At 34.2% G+C, this 27,668-nt stretch overlaps 1 protein-coding gene across 6 annotated transcripts in view; it reads left to right on the plus strand.

Moving 5' to 3' along the window:
- The window catches only part of CNTLN (centlein), a 199,991-nt gene that overhangs the window by 147,944 nt on the left and 24,379 nt on the right, over positions 1-27,668 (plus strand). For all 6 annotated transcript variants that reach the window (XM_069776754.1, XM_069776753.1, XM_069776759.1 and 3 more), the window contains 5 exons: positions 16,670-16,834; positions 19,964-20,061; positions 21,778-21,904; positions 23,528-23,665; positions 24,022-24,207. In XM_069776754.1, the coding sequence (XP_069632855.1) occupies positions 16,670-16,834; positions 19,964-20,061; positions 21,778-21,904; positions 23,528-23,665; positions 24,022-24,207 (714 nt within the window). The remainder of the gene's footprint in view (positions 1-16,669; positions 16,835-19,963; positions 20,062-21,777; positions 21,905-23,527; positions 23,666-24,021; positions 24,208-27,668) is intronic.

Raw genomic sequence — 27,668 nt, forward strand, 5'->3', positions numbered from 1 at the left:
AGGAAAAATTACAATAGACCTGTTGAATTATTGATGAACAACAGTTGAAGTACATTGCATGTAGGAAATGAGTCTCATCCATAAATTAAAGAGAACAGTTGGCATGAACTAGAACTATGAGAGTTGTATTATATTGCTGTCAAAATGAAATAACTTAGAGATAGGTAAATTCTAGAAAAATATATTGTACAGAAGAAATTGCGGAGACTACATGAAGTTCATAGAATATACTTAAAATCAATACGATTTATATTGCTGTATCATGTAGAAATCCTAAAAAGCATACTTATGTATTAAAAGACAGAACCTGTATCACAAGGATTAGCATGTTCTTGTAATGTTACAAATAGAGATAGTACACATATCTATAAGCATATCTAATATATTTATATCTGATAGTATAATAGAGTAATAGAATATACTTGTATGTATATTACAGTAAACACTGGAAGATACTGTTCTATGAATTTTACTTTATGGATTTCATGTGATAAGTAGGTCATTTTTCTTCACCTTCCCTGTGATTTGATCAAACTTGCCTTGGGCATTGAATCTTATTATTAGACAAAAAAATAGAACTCAGTTTGCAGTTTTTTCCCCCCAAATTTCCTATATAATATACTATTTGAGACCTGGAAAAGCTCAACAAATACTGTCATAATAGGATTTCCTTTTGTGCTCACAGGAGTGTCTTCACTGAATTCTGTGTGATCTGGTCATTTAATTAAAAATAAGTATAGAGCTAGATTGGGTTCTTGAACCTTCTCTACTATGTAGAGTTTTGTGGATAATATATGGTTTTGTCAGATAATATTTATTCACCATCAAATTTCACCCCCAAAAATCCATTGATTTGGGAATAATTATTCATATGCAGACAAGAGATTACATTTCAGCTCTGGCAGTCTGATTTTCTCATGGATTGTCGTAAAAGACCAGTTTGGGTTGCAACTGGATCAGTACTTTTAGGCTTGTTCAGTGGAGTGATCCATGAATTATTCATGATTAGTATTACCAGTATTAACTATGAAAGTAATATACTAACCACTTTATGCACATGCTTATTTCCATGGAATTCAATGAAATTTCAAGACCTCCTGGGTATGGTGGTAAAAATAAGTTTTATTGGCTTTAGTCTTAAATATAGAACTCTCTATGGTGAGGGGTTCTTTTGTGTTTTGAAGTTGCAGGGAAGGAAGTACAATAGAGAATGTAGCTGCATAATTTTTTTAATATTGTATGATTTAGTATTCTGATAGACTATGCAATAACACCTCTGTGTACCATTCTATACAGGTGCTACTAAAATGCAAGAAATAGATGCCTTGGGTTTCTATCAGCCATATATCCTACCTTGGAAGTTCGAATTCTCTCCCCGGGTTTGCAATTGTCTGTTTCACGATTGATTTTTACCTAACTGTCTCTCTTTTCTCTCTTTCCTGACCTAGGTAAAGGTTTTCCTGATTAAGTTCTTATGAAAAGTTTTCAAGAGTCCTGAGAAATTGGGGAAATACTTTTGCATTCCTTCATATTGTGAACGTTTAAGGAGTTGATTCTCCTGCACTATCCTAATGCATCCTTTTACCTTACTTCCCTTTCCTTTGCTCCTGTCCTAATCTGTTAAATGAATTTCCCTCATTGTGAAGTTAGGGAACATAAGGTTGGTGGAATAGAGTGCTCATTATGGTTAGCAAGGTAGATGCATGTAATAGGTGAATTGGTAAGAGACAGTTTTGTTCCTTATTTGACGAGTTGGATTTCCTAAGTTGAAGGAGTGGTGTCATGGGATTGCAAAAATGGCTCTATGACCTAAAAGTATCTAGAAGTCTTCTAAGCACATCCACTCATTTTTGTTGTGTGCCCCTGTGCAACAGTGGTTGCTTGTATTAAAGTGCATGTAGGAGATTAAATTCCAAAAATTATCTTCATCATGATTGGTTTTACTTAATATTTGGATTGGAGCTAAGCACTGTCACATGGAACACAGTGTAGACTCAGTGTCTCAATTAATGCCTTAAGGTTAAATTGGTGCATATAAGTACCACTTAATCATTTTCACTAGCTCAGAATCTCACGTACCATGAAATTAATTTTTCAGTTGATCCCTCACATGAATGATAACATTATTTTTTTCCCCAAGATAATGGTTTACACCTTACACATCTATTCTATTTGGATATACTATGAAATATATGACAGTCTTTTTGCTGTTTGTTTTAGAGGTAAAATCTTTCAATCATTTTTTAAAAATTAGTGGCAATGTAAAAAATCCAAGCCAATGCAAGAGGATATCTTCAGTCATTGACAGCTATTCTAAGCTTTCAATCATCCACCAGAGGCTGATTGAAAAGTATAGATCATTATGACCTCACAGTGTTTTTAATGAGGAAATCATTACATCATAATGAAAACCAATACATTGCTCAAATTCCTGTTGAGCGAGGCTGAATGGCTGTCTCCTGGGAACCAGGGACTCTGAAGAAAAATGAGAGTCCTAGTAGGTAATGAGCTGAGCATGAACTCCTGTTGCCGTTGTGAAGAACACTAGTGTTGTCCTTGAATGTATGAACTGGAGGCTATACAACAGGAGCAGAGAGAATATGTTTTCTTTCACTTGGTGTGATCTGACTGCTCCTAGAATGCTCTATGTAGCTCTAATACCCAGAATCCAAGACATGGATGGAAGTAAAAAACATTTGAAGAAGACTTAGGAGAAGGATTTGAAAACACACCATTCCAGAGAACAATTTGAGGTTTTCAGAGAGGAGATTAAAAGGTAACTTACGTTTAAATACCTAAGAATAAGAAATTTGCTTGTAGAGTCTTCAGTCTAGCAAAATAAGATTGAAAAAAGATTCAAGGACACAGAACTGAAACAAGATAGAATCATACCATATATGAGGTCTGTAATTTTTATGTGACTGAAATTGACCATTGCCAATTGGAGTCAGAGAACTGCAGTGATATTGGACAATTAATCTAAAAAGGAAGAATTAGAGAGAAATCAGCTGCTTGTCATTTGCACTGGGCAGAGTCTTTCTGAAGGGAATAAAAAAACTTGTGTTCTGTAGGAAGCATAAAAAAAATAGAGACAGGAAGAGAGAGGATATGTTTAATGACATGAGCTGAATTAATGAAAAGTACAAACAGGAAGGTATGTTCTCAACTTCAGTAACACTGTTCATTTATCTGAAGAACTGATGGAGGAAATGCATGTACTTCATAGAGTACAGCTGGGCAACAGTATTTTTGTGATGAAACCCAGAATGCATTTGATGGTGCTGTGGTGAAGAGATGTAAACATGGATGATAAATTTAAGAAAAGTCAAACCAATGCTTTATAAGGGTCTAACTGAAGCCAAGAAGGAGTGTTATAATGGTGTTCAAACATCAGGTTATGAAGAGGAGAAATTCTGAGACAGGGGAAGAAGCCATCACCGCTCGAGACATACAAATAAAGAGTAATGGCACAGGGAAAATGGATAATTAAACAAAGGGATTAACCTAAAGGAAATGAATGTTCCACAGTGTGCAACAGGAACATTAAAAGAGAGTTAGTCTTTAGCAGAAGAAAGGCAAAGAGAAGGAAAAATAGCTTTTGTGGTGTAATGTACACAGAATTTAGGATTACATTGGTCTAGTACAGCCCTTTAGAGCTGCTGATTGCAGAGCTGAAAGAAGACTAAAGCTCTTTGATTTAGGTAGTGCATAGCTTGGTAAGGAAATTCAGAAAAGAAAAAGGTAAGTAACTATTTTTTAATATTTCTTTCATATTCTTTGTCTACCTGTAAGGAAACAGTTTTTTAGTGAGGCAGTAGTGAAATATTTAAAGGAGAAAGCTTTTCATTTGCATTGGGAGCGTAGAGACAGATTAACCTTTTTTCAGTCAAAATCTTGATAAAGGACTCAACTTGAGATATTTTGTTAAAGGCTTAGCTACCAAAGAATAAAAATACTTACTCTTCAAAGTATTGTTTTCAATAGAAACTTTGGCAGAAAAAAAGAAAACTAAATTTACTATGAGAAATAAATGAAGGAAAGGCATTCTGATAGATAGTAATTTCAATTAAAAATCTACAGGTGTTGCACTTCGTTGAAGATACAAATTTTACAAGCTCTGTCACTAAAAAAATAAGATAATCATGAGGAAAGCTAAGCAGTAGGAGACATAAATTTCTGTTGTTTCCTTAGGAAAGCCTATACTGAGGCCTGAAACTACAGGTAGTATATGGTGATTTACAGTCTTAAGACCCCTAATTTGAGTAGTTTCCCTGAAGAAAAGTTTTCTGATGTTCTATGTTTTTAATGAACATAATTTTGATAAGAAGGCATTACGTATAGCTTAGAGCGCATTTTATTGCAGCCCACTGTCATACATATTATTGTGTACAGTTCAAAAGGTATTTGCATTTTATAGTAAATTCCTCAAAAGATTATGAATATTGGATTGTCCTGACTGTGTTTTTATTCTTCTCTCAAGAATTGTAAAATTTTAGTCTTGGTTGCATCATTCAGCTGCTGCTTTGTGATATTTGTTCTTACTTTTCATAAAAAGGAGTTAAAAACTTCTTTATATATACAAATACATATTTTCTTATTTACATATATTCACTGTGTATCTCTAGACTTGTGTTTACACTGGTAGCTTTTGTAGTAGGCATCCTGTGTAGGGTATTCAGTTTATATATGTCAGATCCTCAAGGGCCATGGCTTTTGCCAGATGAAGCACTTTTGATTTTGAGGCTGATGAAACACAGTGCTATTATTGATCTGTGCATGACACAGCCTGTCTCTCTGCTGGCAGAGTGTAGCAACATTTATCCAGGAATTTGTGAAATGTCACTCGGATCATGTTCATAAGGTAAACTGTGCAAAAAACAGGATCCAAGCTGAGAATCCATGAGGAATTGGACGTGACTCTCTTATTCCTTCATCCTATCTTCTAGGTCAGCCAAGTGGTATTTGTTAAAACAATGTATGTGTTTTGTATTAGGTGTTGAAGAAGGTATGATTATTACTATGAACACCCTGTACAATATAGTCATACTGCTATTTTACTCGGTTTTTTAGGTCACTTGGGAGAACAATATTTTAAGTCAGTGAAAGTGATCTAAATATTGCAAGTCTATGATTTCTGTTCTGTTTGTAAGAAAATGATGGTTCCTGTACAGCTCCAACCAGGAAACTGTGTCTATATTTTCTAAAGAATTTAACTTTTCTTGCTTCATTTTGCCTTTAGAGATGTGTGGCATTTACGTGCTTGTCATTATGATCTCAGTAAGCAATAGTGGTCAAAAAGGGTGTGTGACTGTTTCTAGACATAAAACTGCCAAAATACTGATATTTATGTTTTTTTCTTTATAAATTATCATTGAAAAAGGCTGCGCATTTTTGTTAGTATGAAAAGTATGTCGTGTAAAAAATGCAAACTAAGGAAAGTGATAAAAAAAGCAAAATTCCATTTACCATTTATCTGTTTGTAAATGGTCAATTGTGACTTTTCCAGACATTTTTAAAAACTAGTGTTTCAACAATAGACTCACTGTTATCTGCAAATGGATGTTGCACCTTCTTATTTAAAAAAAAGGTTGTTTTAAAGTCTAAAAAAAGACACAAAAAGCTGCAATTCTTAATTTTCATTTTCTGTTTATGAAACAGTTCTAACAGTGACAATTGAAAGTTAGCTGTGAAACAAAAAAATAATTATTGTGATACTTGCCAACATTTTTCAATTTTAAACATTTACATCTTTAGAAAAGTCTCTAGATAATTTGATTTAAAAATCAGTTACTAGATAAGGTAAGAAGAAACAGGTTATATTGAAGTTAAAGGTTTGAGTTTGGCTATCTTGGGATTTTTTCCCAAGTATAACCAGGATTTTCTTTTATTTCTGAAAGATAATTTCTGTAGTTTGAATTCCATAAGGCCAAATCAAGATTTAAATGAAATATCACTTGTGAATGACCACTGAAATATACTTAGTCTCTAGTTTTTAAAATGTTTTCCCATCTTTCTACATAAAAAGTATGGTAAGCCAACAGGGGGAAAGTTGTTGTTGGTCATGAAAATATATTTGCATACATGATGCATATATTTTTACATGTTATCCCTCCCTTTACAAGATTGATATATGTGAGATGCGAACTCATGAGTTGTGGAAAAAGCCAAAATCACAGTTCATTGGTTTGGGGGACGGTTTGGGGGTTTTTTTGCTTATGGATATGTGTGTTTATTTTGCAAAGGTCCACAGGTTGGACAAATACTGGTTTGTTTCTCAGTAACATGAAGATGGTATTTCATAGCATGAAGGCCACCTGCTTGTCAAATCTCCTGCTTCTCATAGTAGAACCATGCCAGCTTGTCAGGCATTATTTCTTACAGAGAATTTCAGAGAGGACATTTATTTTGCTATTTAGAAGTGTCAAAGCACTCTGTGAAATATTGTGTCTTGTTTTGGGCACCACACATAAAATACACATATTGGAAGAAAGGAGCAAGAATTCTAGGAATTTTTGAACATGTCAACTATGAGAAAAGATTGAAGGAGTGTAATTAATGAAATCTATAAAATAACAGATCAATGGTAAAGACTGAAGGACTGTAATAACCACTTTTCCAATGCATAAAAGATTTTTTAAAAGGGCTAGTGGTCAGTTTGTGCTTCCATCTCCTTTAAGGAGAATGGATTTAAGTTTTCAAGAAAGGTGATTCAGATATAAGGCAAATTTTCTCTCTGAGGGCACTGAAGAACTGCAGAAGGCTGCCAGGAGAATATTCTCTGCAGTTAAACCAAAATTTTCAGGAGTAATCTACTTATACTCTTTTGCACATGTGCTAAATTTAATGTATTCCTGACGTCATTACCAGTCTTTCTCTTGTAGCAATTTTTTTTTTTCCTCATTCTCAAGTGGAAGGACTTTTTTTAGGTAACTAGCACAGGAAAAATATCTTAATACTGAAGACTTTGACTAATGGAGCTAGCAGCTAGTCCTTGCAAACTTTTACTCCTTGGACACCAAGTTCATCTTTTCCTCCATGCAGCTTATTACTCATTGGTTCCTAGTAAGATGTATCAGTGATCAGAAAGCAGGACCATAACAACAGCTCCCACATCTTGTCCTTGGGGGAACAATGTCAGAAAGAAACATATTTGGTCCTAGAATTCTTTTGAACTCCTCCAGATTTCAGAAGGGCAATCTTTTCCTTCACCAGTTCAGCACTGTTAGGTCTTCTGCAAAGCTTCAGTTTCCTGTGTTTGACCCTATTTTCTTACCAATCCCTAACTGAGATTTCTTTGTCTAGTTTATTACACAAAGGGAATTGGCATTTTTGTTAGAGCTTGCATCTCACTCTCATTCCCACAATCCCTTGTTTAAGCTTGTATGTTCAAAGTTAATGCTTGTGCTCTGTTGTCCTGGCTACTCCCTTTCACTACAGGAAGAAACTTCAAAAGACACATCCATAGCCAGGAGTACAAACCAGAAGAGTACAGCCGTTCTCATCACTTTACCAAGGAAGATGCATGAGCCTTCAGACTGCATTTGATTTTTTTTTTTTCTTTTTGGTCTCTCTAGGCATAAAGGAATAGGAGTCAAGAAGTAAGTAATCTTCAACAACAGTAGAAAAGGAAAGTGTTACAACTAAGACTACTTCTGAGACAAAAAAAATGCTATCTGGGAACTACACCTGAGATTTCTTTTTAAAAATGGTTATGTACAGCATTCCCTCCTTGGGATTGTCCTCATTTTTCTCTGCCTTAGATCCCAGTTGTTGCAGACAGTGAGTACTGGCTCACAGGATTATTTGGCATCCCTACAGAAGTCAGACACTGTTACTCTCCTTGTAACCCTAAGGGAACAGTTTTTGTGGTTTTGAAGCCATGTTTGTTTGCCTGAAGTGCCTGGACCTTGTGGACTCAGTTACTGCTACAGGAGGTAGAAGAATATTTATACTTCCTTACTAATGCTTTCCACCATCTGATTTGCTCTCCTACAGTTTCATTGGCAATTAATGAGGTAATCATGGACTGTTCCCATAGCTTGTGTCATGTTCAGGTTTATTTTTTTATCACTCCAGGCTACCTTTGATACCTAATGTCGCAAGAGCTTCAGTTTCTGTATGACTAGCATGTCTCACAAGATTTGCAGGCACTGGAAAAGGATTTACTTTTTGGCGGCTGGACTGGTCTGCCTGTGCACAGTTTTCTGTTCGTTCACAGATTCAAATGCAGTCCTGTGGTCTTTAGGATATTATGTCCACCAAAGAGAAATGTGTGACTTTGTCTATTATCTCAGTGAAGCAAGCAGAAGAGAATGAGGGAAGTACTAGGAGACAGCAGCTGTAGGTCTAGTTCAAGCTGGGACATTGTATTGCAGGGATTAGGCACAACTACAATGTTGTCCTCAAACTGTTCATGTATGTGAAAATAATTAGTTGTCCAAATGAGCCATAATATTGATGATAACCATGATAAAGGAAAAGTGTATTTCATTTTATACATTAGGCTGAAAACATGGCTTTTTCTTGTTATGGTCCCTTCAGCTGTTTAATATATAATGTAAGGAGTATTTTACCCTAAACTGTTCATTTATGCCTGTAATTTTAGCAAGGGTTCCAATGATAACATAAATTACAAATTAAAGATAAGACTGTGGGGGTTCATTTGCAAGAAACCAGGGATGAATTACCACTTTAATTTATATGCATTACATTGTAGTGGTAATTTTTAAACGCAATTCATGATTTTGAAAAATATCCCTGTCTTTGCATCCTCCCCAAAATATCTGTCATCAGCTTCCTCATACCTCTCAGAAGTAGCTAGCAATATGCCTTTATTTTCTTATATAGAAATGTAAATAATACATTAATATTTGTACAGTATCACCTTTATGTGACTAGAAAAATTCCAGGTTTTTTACCTTTTTTTTTTCCCCAATTCTTTGTTGCATATTTGTATTTTTGTCCTGCTCTGTGAGAACATTGGACTTTTCCAGTAATTCAATTTGTTAAAACAGTTTACACTTAAAATGTTTTACTTTTACACAGCTGTCTACATTAAAAAAAAAAAAAAAATCAAAAAAAGCTTCTTAAGGACATTTTTTCAGCTTTTGTTGATATCTGAAGCAGTTATAAATTAGACGTTTAAATAATTGTATAAAATTAAATATGGAGCTATCTTTATAAATTTTGTTCCTTGAATATTGCTACCCACTTCTAAGAATACCTCTGATTTATTAGTAATTTTTATCTCAAAATAACTTCTATCACTTCCTCAAACCTTTGTATCTTTCAGACACATTTTCTGTAAGTTGACAGAAAATGGTCTTTAACAGTTGAAAAGTTGAGATTTAAGCAAACGAAAACAATACAGAAAGAGGAGGCCAGAGTATGGGAGATGGAACAGCTTTACCTACAAGCACAGAATTCCTGCCTACTTATATTTGAGATGCGGAAGTATTTCAATAGAAAATGGTTCACTCTTTAAAACAGATGGAAATGAGGACGGGTTAAATTAATATTTCACCATTCTTTGAGCTGTTTTGTTTCTTTCTTGCTTATATATTCTTTTAAAAATAATTGTAATTTTTAAAGATATGAAGCTGTATGCTTCAGAAATAAGCACGTAAATCAAAAAAGTTTAAAAACAGTCTTTAAAATAGCATTTTCATTTTGGTTTCTCTCTATTTTATGTGAGCTATACGGAAAACAGATGGAAGCATTATTAATTTTTTCCCCCAATGAGTTTTAGTGCAGCATATTTGTATGTGTTATCTGAAACATATGAATACTTAGTATTGCTGCTGTTAAATTCGTAATGAGTTGTAGGGATTGTGAAATTCCCTGACTGGCTCTCATGCAAGTAGTTCATTTGCAGTGCTTAGATGTGTTAAGATTAAGCAGGGGGAATATGGCAAGCACTATCCCTGACCCTAGATGAAAAATTCAGATTTCTAGCTTTATGAGTTTGCCCCAACTCTCGTGTTTGGTGAAAATCAGATAAATACTGTGTAACCCTGCAAAAAATCTTGCAGTAAAACCTAGTCCTAACTGTAAAAGATTGCATGGATTCCATGTCTTATATTGAAAATTCTCTAGTAAGTAGAAAGACATGGAAATCTTGGGGCAAATTTTACGCATCAGATGGAAGTCTTTGCTTGTATATAGCAATACTTGATGTGCACAGGCATGTTAATGTTGGAATACCCAAGTCAACTTGTATTTGTTTAAATGGCAATGGTGGGTACATAGAAACATTGGGTTTGGACTTCAGCCCCATCTTCACAACTGGCTTGCTATAACATTCAGACATTTTCAAGTGGGACAGTGTTGTGATATGTCTCCAGTTGTATTTTCATTTTTAATTTAATTGTAGTAAAACTTATTTGAATGTACCGTGTTGTGTCTGCGTAGATATTAATAATTCAAATAAATTAAACTACGTATGTAAGATTTAGTATAATATACTGTGATCTTAAATATTTTTCTTTTTAAGAAATATTAATTTTTTATGTTCTGTAATTTTTGTCTGGAAATGTTAAGGCCTTGCAGACAAGGTCCTGCACATCTGTATATTCTGGCAGCTTGCATCTCCGCATTGGAAACTCAGTCCCTGCAAAAATTAAAGCACATAGTTGTGATCATATAATTGATCATAATGAAACTACTTATATAAGTAATGTTACACACATAGTTAATAGTCCTTATATTACTTTGAAATTTGCAAGGACAGATGGAGTGCTGCATCTGCTTTAGTACGAAAGCAAGACAGTGTTCTTAATATGTACACAAATTAGGCATGAGATACAGCAATATTTACTCATACAGAGACATGAAATGAAAGCAATAGAAAAGGCAAGCTAAAATAGAATTGCTGCAGGTCAAAACCCTTATCTTTGAACTAGCATTATCGTTATACAGATGACATGTTTTAGAAGCATTTTCATCATATTAAAAAAATTGTTACCTATATCATTACTAAGTTTTTTCTTATTTCCATAATTTATTTGAAAAATCATTGGTTGCACAGTGTGCAGTTCTGTATTCAGGCTTGTCTGTTTATAACAGCAGATGATTTCTTGGAGAATTGGGCCAGAATATATTAGTCCAAATCATTTATACATGAGTATTTGTGTATTTCTCTAGAATAGATGTATGTGTTCTGGTCTTGATCTATGTGGTATTATTATTCTTTACAAAAGGAAAAAAGACAAAACAAAACAAAATTTAAAGTGGACCTATCTGCTCTGATTTTATTGATATTATTTTTTTATTTCATAAGATGCTGTAGCCAGAAAAAATGTTGTAATATTAGGCTTTTATAAGTTGTAGAATAAATTGAGCTATAAATTAGCTATAAAATAGCTAAATTAAAATTACAAGTAAAACATTTGTTTATGAAGTGGTATACAGTAAATAGCCCTTTATAAATGATGATTACTCTGATCAGTACTAGCACGTGATTAAGAAGACATTCAAAGACTTTGATAAAAGTCTTTGTTAGTGATTACAGCTGTATTCCCAGTAATAGCTGAATTTATAATTTGTATGTGTGAAAGGGCCATTTGTAGATAACAGTGTAAACATTGCTTTTATAAAGCTGATGAACTGCAAATGTGTTACAGTGACATTATCAATAGGACAAGTATATTTTTTCTTTAGTAAAATACTTGAGATGAGAAATATACCTCTTATCTGCATGCTGAGATCTGTATTTCTCTGCTGGGAACTAATTTAAACACTTCATGAGAGATTGACATTTTCAGTGCCTTAAACATCCTTAAAAGCTGCTTTGTTCATTGCAAACCATATTTAGTATGACCTCATAATAATGTAGCACACCTCAAGTGTCATGGCTGTCTTTACTATGCACATTGGAGCTGTGTTCATCTATACTAGACAACTGCACTTCAAGGAAAGATTTTTTTTTTCTTGATAGGCAATTAGCAGTAATTAGGAAGATTCACTTCAGTAAGATGTCAACATGAGATTGTTTAAAAAAGTTGAATGTCAGTGGCTTTAAAAGAAGTTGGTTTTTTTTTCCCTGACACATAGGTATGACATGTGAAACATGAAATGTTAATTTAACTTTTCTGCTTATTATTCATGCACAATATTATTTTGTCATTCAGATATTACACTGACAGAGTGCAAAGGGTGTTAAAATAGTGCTGCTAGAATAAAAGGAGGATTAATCTACCATTGGCCAATTAGCCAAAGGGTACTTAATGGTCTCTAAAGGCTACTGAAGTCTAACAACTAGCTAAAGCACTGGCAAAAAGTCCTCTATATTACCTTCATTTACTTGACATTTTGTGAAACAGTCAGCTGCTGATAACTGCATTTGGCTGAAAAAAAAATTATAACTCAGTGATACAGTAGATTTTACTAAAATTTCAGAAGAATAAATAGCAAATAACTTTCACATTTTAGAACTATTTCTTGCTTTTGGGGGGCCTTGTTTCAGTTTAGGGATAGGATATTAAGCCACCAAAGACTTCTGTTTCATATTTTGTCTTCATGTCTGGAATACTAAGTAATCAACCACTTACAGCACTTGCATGAAAAAAACTTTCACTGAGGATTTGGAGTTATTTGCCTTTTCTCTATATGACCACATTAAGTATGCAGCACAGTTGGCTTTATAGTCTGGTATATATCTTTTCATATTTTCAGATAGCTACATACCACCTTTATTAATTTTAGCTTATTTTTCTGTGACCCATCAGGCAGAGGTAGGTTTTGATTCAAGAGAACAAAACAGGGTCAAGATTAGTGGGACTGACTCAATAAATTTTGCCTTGGATATTGTAAGTAGGTTTATCATTATGTTATAATAACATTTGACAAGAGTGTGTAAAATCATAAATACCTAACTCAGTGCCTGCAAATATGTTTTGTAAAGTTCTTTCATGGTTTATGCGTGCAACAAGTACTGCTTATCTTGTATATTTTTCATGGTCAAGCTAAAGCTGTGAGAAAATAGCGTTCTATTTAAAACCTTCAGACTGTTAGATTTTAGAATAGAACTTGGTACAGTAGCTATGCATATAGCAAATGTATCTTATTACCTACTGTAGCAAGGTTTCTTAGAGAAAAGAAGAAGGAATATGTTGACTTCAGGTTCCTTATAGACATCTCTATGCACATTGTAATGTTTTCATCTGCCAGGATTTTAGGATGGGAAGCCTCATAGCAAATACGATTTTTACACATCTGAGGATATTTGTATTAGTTATAGTTGGATTACAAGAAGAGTAGTAAAATAAGGTTGTGTCATGGCTTAAAAAGGGTTTCAAGAACACCTGATTTACATCCTATTTTATAATTTTGCCTGGAAGTACATGCCATATAATATATTCTGCAAATATAAATGCATGGGATCACATACAGCAGTGGCAGTACAGTATCAGCCACCACCAACAGAAAAGTCATTTTCATACATGCCGGTTGCAGTAGGAGGATGACTCTGCTGTAAACTGAGCTAGAAGCTTCTCACAGGTTCATTGTGATGCCAGGGAGCAATAGGCCGTTCCACAAGCTTCCTACATTAATCCATTGGGCCTTCCACGTAGCTGTCTTTCTGAGCAAAGGGATTATGGTAAAAAGCTTTGCTGAGTCACTGGAAGTTTTACATTGACTACATAGAAACTGAAATTTTCATCACTTATCCCTTTGTGTACAGCAGAACAGAGTGTCATGGGTATACCAGGAGCAAGGAGATTAAGATAGATGGATGTTAAAATATTGAATCTATAAACATCTGTTAAACCAAAACACTCTGGAGGAGGTGCAGCAGACAAAGGCCGCTACATTGTGGAGGAACAGCGGTAGCCTGCCTTTACCAACATCTGGTCTAGCTGGTGTTTAAGATTCTACCTTTCATCCTGGTGACCTCTTCCCCTGGAGAAATCCTTTTTACTCTGTCACTCAGGATTTGTGTGCATGGTAGCACACACACAACCCCCCCCCCCCCCGCCCCGTGTCTAAAAAAAGAAAAGTCTTGACCTAAAACTTAGCAAGTGGTGAGGGACAGAGGGTAATGAACTTGCTTCTTAAGTACATAAATGCAAAGAATATCTTTTAGGCATAAATACCTTGCTGGGACAGGGGGGCTGTTTTTCACATCCTGCATAGATTTATATGGAATTTTCACATAACCTCTCAATATATTGCAAGTAGAAGAATGATGCAATAGAATTATCAACCCTATAACACCATTTACATCGTGTCCAGAGCTGTTAAGAGACAACCTTCTTGATAGGTCTGATTGCAACTGTGTCTCTGGCTCTATCTGCTTTTGCAAGTTGAGGGGTGTTTGTCTTGTACATCATATATTGCTTTCACTTCAACCTCATAGTTCTGATGCTGTTTCTGAATTTGTGTACATTCATATTTTAAATAATTTTTTTCTGCCTCCTCACTTAAGTAAATTCTATAACCAGTGTAGCACTGTCCTCTTTGGCACCTGTCCCTTGAAAGCCCTTTCTTTTTCAATATATTTGCTGTCATTTGGGGGAATGTGGCTGCTGCAATCATGGCGTTTTAGACCAGATGCATTTTGGTGGCAGCAGTAGCCTAAGAAACTTCTGAGAGTCACAAGGTATCTTGGGCAGATATGGGGGCATTTGTAATTTTAATCAGAGCTATTGATCTAGCTATGATTTTTTTTCTTTTCTTTTTATGAATAATTTATTATAGAGACACTGAATCATGAAATTACGCATGTAGAAATGTTGGCTATACTGGACAAATTAACCTAATCCTATATCTTTCTGTACTATATCTTTCTCTACTACTACTGTTGTTGCTTATTAAAGTAGCCTTCATTTTGTGTTTTACTCAGACTATTAATTGTGAGAATAATATATTAAATTAAGGAATGACCAATTAGAAAATACATTAACACTATTTATCTTGTGTTCCATAATGACAGCAGATGCAGAAGAGAATGGAAAGATTAACCCCTATACTAAGAACAGTACTTACCTCAGATACATATGTAAACTGCCCATTGGCTTTAATAAATGCACTTAAGTGTGAAATACTGTTAGAGTTTTGACTTTAAATACAGGATGCTTTTTCTTGTATCCATGATATTTTCTTAAGCTAATGCAAAATCTACAAGCATTCTCATGTCATTCATAATGGGAATAAACATGACCATAAGTAGTTTTTCTTTTATTTGGGTATATATGTAATCTTCAGATGATCGGTATGGAAGTGTATGTGTATATAATAAACACGTGTATATAAAAAGTTTTTTCTAATAACATCAAACAGTATAAAAATCTATTTTTTAGTTAAATAATAAAATGCTTGGAAATAGAACACTATCTTTAACTTTTTCTCACCTCTGTTTTTTTGTGTACCAGCATATAATCAGGCACAGATTTAGTAATTTCAAGCTGTAGACTCTTCTCCAGTTTCTTATAAAGGTTCTTCACAAAGAAAGGTTTTTTTGCCCTTTGAGAGATTTCAATACCGTTTTGTATAATTGTTCCTTATGTAAAGTACTATATTACAATCTTCTTTGCAAAAACAGGATAGTACTGTAGTTACCCTCTTAAGAAGCAGAGAGTTGTTAGGCCATTGGTGGCTTTCAACTGACTACAGATTCGTGGAAGTTAACTAGCGTGAAGATTATTTCAGTTCCCCTTTTCACAGAACAACATTCAATGTTATTTAAATTAAAACAAATATTTTATTTAAAAGATAAGCTCTATAAGGAGTACTGTGAAATATATTGTTACAAAGATTGAGTAAGTCTTGTCAGTTGTCAATCAAGTGCAACAAGACTGAGAGTTTGTTTGCATGTTATTTATTTGAACTAAATCCCTAACAAGCTTCGTCTGCTAATTGGACTTAGCATTTATGTTGCTAAATGAGAAGCGTTTTGGCTGCAGCGTAGGGTGGTAAGACCTACCCAGTGGAATAAACAACTAACATCTGTTATCCTGTCCTGCTCCAGCTTGGCTTTTACCACTTAAGTACCTCAGCCTTAGAGTCAAGGTTATGGAATATGTGGTTCTCTGGCTATGGTGCATATATGTGAAAGGGAAGAAATAACACAACATGAGTAAAGACCAGCCAACCAGAAGATATTTAGTGCAGCTGGTCCACTTTGCTTTAACCTCTACAAGCCCTACAAATATCAAAACAAAAGCCAAGAGAAGGGTGTATGTTTTATAGCAGTTGTCAACACAGCAATTCAAGTGAGCTTACAGTGGTCACCATTAAAACAGATTTGACATTTAACCACCTTTAATACGCATTGGTGTCTGAGACACCTTGGTATTTCTTCATGCTCTGTGTAGAAATAATTGCTGAATCCCAGAGAGGCTCTAGGTAAACAGGTTTCAACAGTAACTACTGTTACAGTTTTGTATGATAATTTTTGCCTATCATGGTAAAAATAGAAATGTGTACAGTGAAAATTGAATTAGCTTGCCTTTTAAAAAAATTCCTTGTTTTTAATGTTAGTTGATTTCTCTTTCCTGCTGGGTTTGATCTTTGTGTGGGCTAAAGAATTCAACCAAACAGCTATGCAATATAATTACATATAATAATATTCTTTCATTTCTCTTGAAAGCTGAACCAGAGAAGCATCATATGATCAAGGAGAAATGTTTTTCGGATGCAATTGTGATTGTTTCTTCTATTTGTAAAACAGGTGTTGACCTCCAACCTGGCCAAGTGGCAACAGGAGAAAGAAGATTTACAAGGAAAATTGAAGTTGAGAGAACATCTGTCTCATACTGCTGGCAAGAGTAATGCCATACCATCTCCTTCAAAGAACCCTGATTTAGAGATTAAACAGCTGCAGTGCAAACTAAAGGTGACAGAACAGATTATCTAGTGCTGAGGATAATTCGTATGAACAGTATTTCATAACTGGGTCAAGCAGATATATGTATACTCACATGCATATAATTTATCTATCTTAGCCAATGATTAGCAACTTGGGTGTTAGATAACCTTTGGTGTTAAGTATATATGTAGTCATAAGCAGGAGAATTAAAAGTTACAATTAAAACAATTCTTGCAGATCAAATAGGCTGGACAGGGAGGCTTTCTGGGTTTCACACAATGATTAAATGCATCTTGTTGGAAAGTGCTGTGGAATTACTGCAATGAGAATTGTGTTGATTCCTTGCTTCCTTTAAGAAGGAGGTAAGCAATAGCTATCTGTAAAAGGGGAGCAAAGAATTTGATCTGATGGGGCAGCTCAAGTAATGTAACAGTGTTATGTTACCTATATGTCACTACTATTCTTGTCTTCAAAGAGACGTCATTCTTTTTGTATTTGTATTTTTGTAGATTAGCCGATAGGAAAATACTAACTTGTTGATTTCATTTTTCATTCTCCAGTGATTCTGTTATATGTGGATGATGTAGGTGCTGGACTGTATTTATCTGAGAGCTTTCTCAGGAGGTGGCCTGGCTTGAATATAATAATTCTTCCTCTCTTCTCACTGGAGGAAATATATGTGCAACAGAATGTCTTAAAGTTGGTTTTTTCCATCATTTTTGTTTAATATTTGAGGAAAAAGAAAAGGTCAAAATGGTATAGCTTCTTCCTGCTAGAAGAAATGGCACACTAGCAAGCTGGCTGCCAAAGGCTCAACTACAAGAAAAGGCCATATATGAGCGATATAGCTGGCTCTGGCTCTGAGTCCTAGATTAGCTGTACTAGCGCACAAGATGCAGGTAGTGCTCAGACCTCTTAACTGTTGATGGTAATCATGGTATTACAGATCTTGGCTATACCATACTGAATGTGTAACATCTAAATTCAGGGATTAGTAAAGGTGGGTCACATTAAGGAAGAGATGAGGGCAGCAGGGAGTAGCCCTGAAAAGGTGATAATTTGATCTACTTTAATTATGAGAAAGAGATATTGAAACCATACGTGCTGACTTCTTGAGTGTTGATTTCAGATTTGGGTTTGACTAATCTGCTTCTGTTGCTGGTGAGTGGTAATTTCTGTTAATTAGGGTTGTTCCTTTTAGATCTGTGTCCTCATTATCCAGAAACCTAGTAAATTTCTCTATGAAAATAAGAAAAATAAAAAATGAGGATTTTTTTTTTTAAATACTCTGAGTAACACTCATGCTAGAAGCCTACTTTGTCTGTCTGGTACATGTGAATTGCAACATATATTGCTGAAAAATCAAAGGGTTTTTTGTTTCTGCAGCAGAAGAAACTAATATAGCAAGCATATATAAATCTGATGTCAAAAATACTAACATGACTTTTAATTCCTTCTTAAAGATATACTACATTTTTAATGTAAAAAATAAGCTATGTATGCAAAACTACATTTTAGAGTAAACACAGTCTGTGACCCCAAATGTAGATTAGTAGAGTAAATTCACTAGTTGCTGAATTGGGTGAGAGTTTGGGTGCCTTATAAGTGCCTCAAAAGCAACTTAAATCAAGTTACTGAAATTCTTAGCCTTATTTTGACCTAATAATTTTTCAAAAATTTAAGGCCTGCAAGTCATTTTTAGCAGAAGAAATTGGTAATAGTTGTCAACTATTCCTCCAGGCTATCTAGCATACTTAAAAAGGAGATACAAAGTTATTCCCCTAAATGTCTGAATGTGAAAGTAGCAAAAGCTTTATAGCTCAAAATCTCAAAATACCTGGGTTTGTTAGTTAATTTTTTTTTTCTCAGAGCTATCTTTGCAGTGTTTGTTTATGTTGTATATAAAGACTCCTTTCATCTTTGCAAATAGGAAGAAATGTGTTAAGTGTGGGTGGTGAGTTTGGAAGCAAAATACCATAAGCATATGTCATTGCCTCTGAGCACGTGCAGAGGCCCATCTAAGTATTCAAGTTTGTATCTGGTGTGTACACCATGTAACTGGGTGCTGTGCTTCACGGTAATGAAGCTCAAGCTCAACAAACAGGTCTCAGGAATATTCTGCTACCATACATCATTTTAACAATTTTCTGGTTATACCTCACATTATAATAATAGTAAATAGACTAGACAAGTTATTAAGAACAATATTTTACATCTAACTATGCACACAAGAATATATACTCCCCTTGAGGTGCACAGAGTTATGTACAATACTCCCATTAATGTTAATAGGTGTTACAAGTCTGCACTGAGCAGAGAAATTCTCCTGAAGTATCCTTGTTTACAGCGTGTCTGATCTGTTCGCTTATTGTTTATACCTAATGAGTAAAAAGCTTTAGTACAGAGGTTGAACCTGCATGCATATATGCACACATATATGTTGTGCTTACATTTAACACGTATGTATCTTTTGGCAATACCTTTTGGAGTTCTGAAATCTCTATATGCGGTATGTTTGAGCTGCCGTTTTCAGCAATGGCATTCAATGCATATGCTCAGATTGCTAAGATGGCTACTTAGTTAAATTTTGTATTTTTATTTCTGTAGAGTGATTCAGTTGTTCTGTAGTTACATCTTAGGTAGATAATCTGTGTGTTTGCATGGAGGAATTGAAGCTTTATTTTACTTCCTACTATATACAATGAGGAAAGGCCAACAACTGTGTAATTCTCCTTCACTGGAATTACACATGCCTGAAAGTTAGGAAGATAGAAGTAGAAGTATACCATTCAAGGATGTAGTTCAGATGAAGATCCAATTTTATTTCTGTTTTGTTCCCTTTTCAGCTGACCATGCTATGCAAGAGAAAGTATGGTCCTGATAGGTGCACTGGGCTTGCAGGTATCTTGGGGGGAACATCTGTTAATCATACATTCTTAGAGCAATGGAAAAGTACTGATTTTGATCATATTTTCCAAGGAATGTACTTCTGCTTAAGTGTTGCTAGAAAGTAAGAATGCTCCTTTTGTGCCAATTTCTAAGAATATTCATAAACCACATGGAAGTTTACACAGCTAATTATTTCGAACAAATTCACTGTTGACTGCAATAATACTCAGTCTGCTTTATTTATGTTTTAATATTTTTTCAATGTAGAGTTCAAATAATGAAATCACTAAGCAATCGGCCACCATTAAGTCACTAAAAAAAGAAGTCCAGGAAAAAGAAGAACGGATTCGGGCACTACACGCTAAGTATGTTCACTCTTCTATCCATTGTGTTTGGTGCCACCCAGTGGCAGCTGTATAATTAACCGTTCTTAAATGGATTTTGTAAGAGAAAGTTTTATTCTTCTTTTTATTGCAGTCTTGCAGACTGTTACAGGGGATTTTTTTTTGAAACTGGAGCAGTACATGCTAAAATTGCATTTTGTTTCAAGTGATGAGTGATTAGCTAGCTACAGTATCTGTATTGCAATAAGAATACCTTAAATCAAAACTCAGACTCTAGAGTAGAATGTTTCATCCTTGATGTAAGCCTAAATGAATTCCTCAGCACTGTTAAACATAGTCTTTCAAATACAGTAATTCTTTGCCTAGGGGCTAAGAGACATGTCAAGGTTCAGATGCTCAAACAAGATTAAAAATCCAGTCTTACACTCATAAAAAGTTCAAAAGGACAGTCTTATTTGTTTTTATTTGAATTGATTAAGGTTTTCTACTCATTTTGAAATTCACATGTATAGTTGTGAAGTATGCAACTGAGATTTTTATTCTACCTTCTTGAACTCGTATAATACTGTTCTTCCATTACATTACTATATAAACATAAGCTATTATTGTATTGCTTGCCTGTCCCAGAGTTTCACTCCTCTAACCATTCTAATCTTTTTATTTGTAGAAAGAATGCAGTTTAGTTATCTGAAATCAGTTCATTTCAAAAATGGAGAACTCTTAAAATTGTTAAATTGTGTACATTGTGTATTTTCTGTTTCAAAGTGAAACCGAATTTTTCCACCATAAATTTTAAAATAGATACTGGTTATCATACTTCCTTCATAAAATAGATACTGTTTTTTCACAAACTGTAAGATATAATCACCAAAATAACATTAATAGTATAAATGTGAAATAGATGGAAGAAATTTTAAGATGCACTGTTGTCCTGGGTTTTTTTAATGTTATTGACATGGTATCAACAATGTTGTATTCCTAAATATATTACCATCATTCATTTTGTTTTCACTAAAAAAAAAAATTAAAAAATCCAGAAGTCTGAACATTTCAGGTACTGCTTAATATTTAAAATATTAATTTGTATCATAATGGTGGAGGCATTGTATAAGGCATAATTTTCTCACTGAACAGAGATTACATTGTAGAACATGAGAGTTTCTTTTTGTGAGAAGTTTCTGAAAAATGCTGATGTTATTTCTAGGTTTTGCAGTTTTAAAGAATTGTTATCCTATCTGACATATTATAGGCTAGAGATTTTTTCATGTATTTCTGTGTATTAGTTGGTTGAAAGGAGACTTCCCCCTTCCACTTCCTTTTGAAAATAATTTTGTACAAAATAGTGTTTGAGTGATACCTGCTTGAGACATCAAAGAAAGTTAAGTAATTAAATTTTGTGTGTTCAACAGGTTTTTTGCCTTTTTCTGATAATAGCTTAAGAAGAATTACTATGATTTCAGATCAGACAAGTTGCAGCATAAACCACAGCAAAAAGCAGATCACAAATAAATTGCATATTTAGAAATAGGTCTGTTTAATAAGAGACTTGAAACTGGTTTTAATGGTTGAGAATAGGGTAAATTGCACGAATAACATCAGTTTTTATTTAAAAAAGTATTCTAAAATTACAGGAGTGATAGTTTGTCTACTGCATTTATACTTTTTAGTTGTTTAAAATAGTTGCATATTAACAATATTTTCTAACAGTGACATGCAGTGTGACTTCTTCCCTTCTAGGATTTCTCGATTGGAGAGGGACCTTAATATGAAAAGACATTTGGTAGAAGACTTAAGGTCTCGTCTAAAAGCAAATCAAGAAAATGAGAAAACCTCTAATGAAACATTAGAAAGTCTTGAGAGAAAGGTACTTCTTTCTTGCTATTGATAGTTCTAGGAGAAGCAAAAGCTGGTGGATTTACAGAAGTTATTTCAACACGCTGTACATACTAAATCAATATATTGCTTTAAGCAAACAACATACAGTTAATTTAAGGGTATAATTCCCTACACTGTGATTTGTATGAAATCAGTATATGGTGATAGCTTGGACGGATTCAGCATAATTTAATGTATGTTCGTAAGAGGTATAATTAAATATTAAAGTATTCAGAACACTGAATTGCAAGGATATGCTGTAAGTAGTGAGATTTAGTTTTATTCACTGTAAGTTCATAAAATACAGTAGACCTGAAACGAGGGTTATTTTACGTGACATGCTAATGAAGTCCATGCACCTCTCCTGGCTATCGTAGTTAAATGCTTTAGTATGTTAATCTGTTTTCTACTGCAATGTTACGAATGATTCACAGTTCTTAGCTTAATGTAATTCTGTCTGTGTAGGTAGAGCTTAATTTCTATAGCAAATTATTTTCTCCTGCAAAATTCTAGGATGATTTCACTGAAGCAAGGAGAACTTGTATATGTTTTGGCATCTTTCTATATTATCCAAGCAATGTATTGCACTTTGGCCTTTAATACCAGAAAAAGATTATGATATTTTGTTGTCTGTGAGGTTATGCAGCATCTGACCCTGAAATTAACAATTTACCAATTTGCTTCTGTTTTCCTAGAATGTGGATACTTGCTGAGTATCAAAAGTGCTATCTCTGCTTGCAGTCATATAGCACTTTCAGCTCTAGGGAGAGCTACTGTCTTACCCTCCATGCCAAAGATAAGGTGTTATTAAGAAATCCGCAGCCAGAGAGTGGGAGCATAAGTAAGCCGGGGAGCTAAAGTATGGAATGAGAAAAATACCTCGTTCTGGTTTTAGGTGAAAGATTTAGAATGGAATTATGTACTTTACTGCTGTTCTTTGGGTATTTTAAGCACTGCATTTCTCAGATTCTAGAAGATCAAATTCCATACATTAATTTGATTATTCCATGTGGAAAATCAACGTGATAAATGCTACATTATCTTCAGCAGAAGATCAAAGAAATTCCCTGTTTCTTGATATTGTCAGGAAAACTTTGTGATTAATAATGTCAGGAGAGCTGAATGATTTTCTAGGAGCATTGGTCTATTTCATTTTACCCCAAATCAGTGTTTGCATTGTATGTCAAAATGATAATAATTATCTAAGAGGCTTTATAGGCTATTAACTTGTACACAGTTATAATTTTCTCAGCTGAGTTTTAATTAATGTTTTTACCTCTGATAGAAGAAATTAGTGGACGTTGTGGTTTGCTCCCTTTTACATGCACCATAACAGTAAAATATATATAAACAAATGGCTCTGCAAATGAAGAGCTTTTCTTTACACTTAATACAGGTCAAAACTTTATGTAACAAGATTGTGTGCAAACTGATCTCTATTGGGTAAGCAGGAGAGATTTATTAAAGTCTGTAATTTCAGAAAAAGGTACTTTAATCAAATTATTTACATAGTACAGGTATGTTTATACCATATAGGTAAGCTTAGTTTTGATTTTAATTTCTAAGTTTTATATCTTAATAGTCAGTTGCTCTTGGCCTTTCATTATTTCAGGTAAAGGCACTGGCTGAAGACTGTTCAAACAAAAAAACTTCCATTGACTCACTGAAACAAAGACTTAATGTAGCTACAAAAGAGAAGTCTCAGTATGAGCAGATGTATCACAAGGCTAAAGATGAGTTGGAGAAAAAGGTATGTTAGAGTTGTGACAGCTCCACTGTGGAACTTTCATATCTCACTTTCAAATGAAAAGTTGCAAGGTCATCAGCTTAGACTTTTTAAATACAGAAAGGGAAAAAAGAGCAGAATTATAGTAATGTGTTTCTCTAATTTAGTCACGTCACTGAAATTTAGATGCCAAAACATCTGTAATGACTGAAAATGAAATTACTTTCTCCCATGAAATTACATTTTATGTGTTGCAAGTAGAGTGTTCTGTGATGTTAACCATTGCGTGCGAGGTTGGTTTGTTCGTTCGTTTGTGGTCTACCATACCTGCCTATCAGCTTTTATCATATCACTGCTGTTTCTCTGTGGATGTATTTCAGGAGCTCAAGCTTACCAGCCTAGAGAGCAAAATGATTGAGACCGAATGTGCCATGACTGAACTTGAGACTACTGCATCTCAACAACTACATGGCTTGGCTAAACAGAGCGGACACGCTTTGGAGACCCTACAGAAGAAGCTGCTGCTTACCAATGACAAAATAGAAGAGTTCATGACATTTGTGAAGGTTTGTGTTTTGATTTCCTTTTGAGTGTTCACCTAAATAAAGGTATTCTTGAGTGAAAGCAAAATGTAACAGATTAAATTAGGCTAATCTTTGGTGCATTCCCTGTTCTGGAACAATCTTTGAAGTTCCTGCACTGGCCTGGTGTCAGCTCTGGACTGGTCTAAACAGGGAAAAAGAGTCTCTCTCTAGGTGTCTGTCCTAGACTTCTGAAGACTTCTATAATTTTTATTGGTCACCTTTTTGTATATGGCTGCCATGTACTTCTTCCCAAGAAAAAGTGCTTAGTTGTATAGCAGATTACTCTGCAGAAGAAAATTTCCCAACCCATTTAAGAAAATAATTTGTATCTGTTGATTAGTGTGAATTATCTGATTTTCTACATGCATGTGCTTTTTATGGCAGAAATATTAAATAAGGAAGCCTCTATATTGCAAAATTGAAAGCAGTTTTAAAAGCAGTATGTAGAATATTGTTTTCTTATTTTGGTTAAATACTTAACAATCTGCTACAGTGCATCACGCAATAATACTGTGTCTATGGTGTTATACAGATCGCTTTATCATACTACTTCAGTGTGAACTACAGAGTGGACTAATCTGTGTTTTGTAACTTAGTATTTGAAATATATATATTATTTATTTTTCTGAAATATCCACTATGTAACTAAGAATTGTAATGCCTAATCAGTATATATCTAGCTTGAATTTAGCATATATACTATATACTTACTTTCAGACAAGGTCATATCTTACTAACCCATGAAACAGATCCACTTCTCTACTGTTCTTGGGTTTCTGTAGAGATGAGCTGGTTTCAGATATGTTTGAGCAAGTCTGATAGCATGCGAGGTAAAGAGCAGTGGTATTTTGATGCACTGTAAAAAGAAGGCATATATATATCTTTCATGAATAACTTTCCACTGTGGATTGAAATTTAGTAACTTAATTACTTGTGCATTCTACCTTCTTTCTGTCATCATCAGATTAGCAAGTCAATATATGATGGTTTTCAGATGTCTGGTATTGGCCTGGAACCATCCCATGTTCAGTTCAGTTGTAAAATTCACATCAACTTCACTATGAAAAAAGACTGAACAGTGTTGAATGCACTTTAAAATCCTAAATTCAAAGAATTTATAAGCTAAAATATCTAAGGTGAAAATGACGATTGATTTTCATGAAAAAAAATGTGCCTGTTAGTTAAAAAGAAGGGTTACTTTATTTTTTAAGTTTGTGATTAAAATAAAAGCTATCTTCTGTTTGCCTTGTTTTGTAACCCTTGGAAAAGTGGTATAAATCTGATCACTGTGCCTTGTGTTTCAGAAACATCTTGCCTGTTCTTGAACAAACTGTTCTTTTTCATGGGGGAAATGTGCTTTCTTCTAATACAGAATGCTTCCTCTAAGAGGAAGAAATAAGTGTTCTTTCCACAGCTGCATGCTTATTTTTGTATAAGTAAGGGAAAGTCTGAATTAATCTAATGTATTATCTATTTTTTTAAATTAAATATTCCTATGTCATTGATGATAGAGAGATGAAATTCAGTCTCCATTCAGGCTGCTATGAATTTTGGAATTACTTCATTGAATAAACTGCAGTAGAAATTATAGACAAAGGAGACAAACAAGTGTTCCTACTGTCAATACTTTACATACCTCCATAATGAAAAGTCTGTCAAAAATTAGATAATGAGAAAGTAAAAGATCTGGTCTCAAAAGTAGCTGTAATGAGGAAAATCACCTATTAGCAACCATTATGATACTTCATTCATTGTTGAATAAGATGACTGCTTCTCTGTTAGTTACCATGAATATTCATTAGCATTTACATGGTCATACTGTATGTGAAAAGAATGTTAATATGTAGTTTCTCTATAAATGAAAGTAATATTTAGCTAATAAAGCTAAATATGTAGTTTCTCCCCAGCATAAAAGAATATGCATGCATATTTCAAGTAGTGTTTTTGCTGACTACTGTTCCTCTGCACAAAGATTTTTTTAAAATAAAGGTGCTGTCTCTAAGTCAAATATTGATGAACGGGGAGTTCCTCAGTAGACTGCTTTGTTTAGCTAGGTACTAAATATTTATGGAAAAAAAAGTTCTCTGAAATCTGGTTTTATTCACAGTGTATTGCTGTAAAAAAATACAGTTGAAAATCCTTGGCTTTTCAGTGGAATTTTGTAGTATATCAAGTAAATCCTGTTAAAATACCTCTTACATATCTGATGCTATAACCTGAATAGGAAGATTGAGGTGGCACAATAGGTAGCAGTACTCTTTTCCTGTACCAGCTCTTCCTTTGAAGCCTGGTCTGTCTCATTTGTGCTCTCTCCTTCCAGGTAGCTGTCAGTTTTCCCCTGACCTTGATTCTTACTCAAGTTTCAGTAACTCAGATAAGTTTTTCTGTATACAGATCAAGTTTAAAGTGTCTCTTGCTTAACCTGTTTTACATATTTGTATGACCCTCTTATCTTTGACTGCTATTCTGATCGCTTCACAAGCCTCACTTGTTTTTCTGAGTGCAAGTGTAATCTCCTCATGAATCAACGGAATGTTACTTTTTCTGGCCGTTCCTTGTCTCTCATGACATTATATAGTTCTTCTTTTAATATACAACAATTAAATAATTTCAGTGTTGCTAATTAATAGTTACAGCTAATAATAGGACAACAGAGGAACTTCAGAGAAAAGAGTGTGTCTCTTTCTGTTTATAGCAGACACTTTTACTTGCCTTTAGAGTTATTGATAACTCAGAACCACAGGATCTTGAATCCATTTTGATCAATATACCACATTACAAAACCTGGCAGACAGGTTTCTGGTAGAAGTCTGGTATATACCACTGGATCAAATTAGATTATCTGATGAGTTACTGCTTAAGTGCATATTTGTAATGTACAATAAAGCATTGCATTGCTATGGGGAGCCCAGTTTGGGACAGTTATGCAACTAAAATTGCTAGATTGTAAAATCTGGTAATAGTTTCTAAAAATGGTGGAAGAAATAATTATAAACAAAAGTTGCTGTATCCAATATGTTGTAAATCATTACTGGACTTATTTTTGTTGGAGTGTGGTATAAGCATCAGGTGTGATGTCCTAAACCACATTCAGTGGCAACAAACAGGGCATCTAAAACAGTTTGACTGGGAGCAGCTTATTTCTCCAGAGCTGTTATGACTGACAGACAGAGGCTGGTAGAAAATATGAATAAAAATTGTGCACTGTAACAGTTTATTAAGTAACCAAAAAACCACAGTTCCATAATTAGAGGGTAGCTCCGTATAAATATCTTTTTTCAGTGTGATAGGAAAGATAACACAATATTTAGAAATAAAAAGGCAATATAAAGGAAGTGGAAAATGGATTATAGATAATAAACTGAAAATATGAGCAGCAATAGAGTATAGAGGCTAAAGAAATCAAGAGGAAATCTGTGCATAGCAAGGCCAAGAACAATAGT

This window comes from Haliaeetus albicilla, chromosome Z (genome assembly GCF_947461875.1).
Source record: "Haliaeetus albicilla chromosome Z, bHalAlb1.1, whole genome shotgun sequence".
Classification (NCBI taxonomy): Eukaryota; Metazoa; Chordata; class Aves; order Accipitriformes; family Accipitridae; genus Haliaeetus; species Haliaeetus albicilla.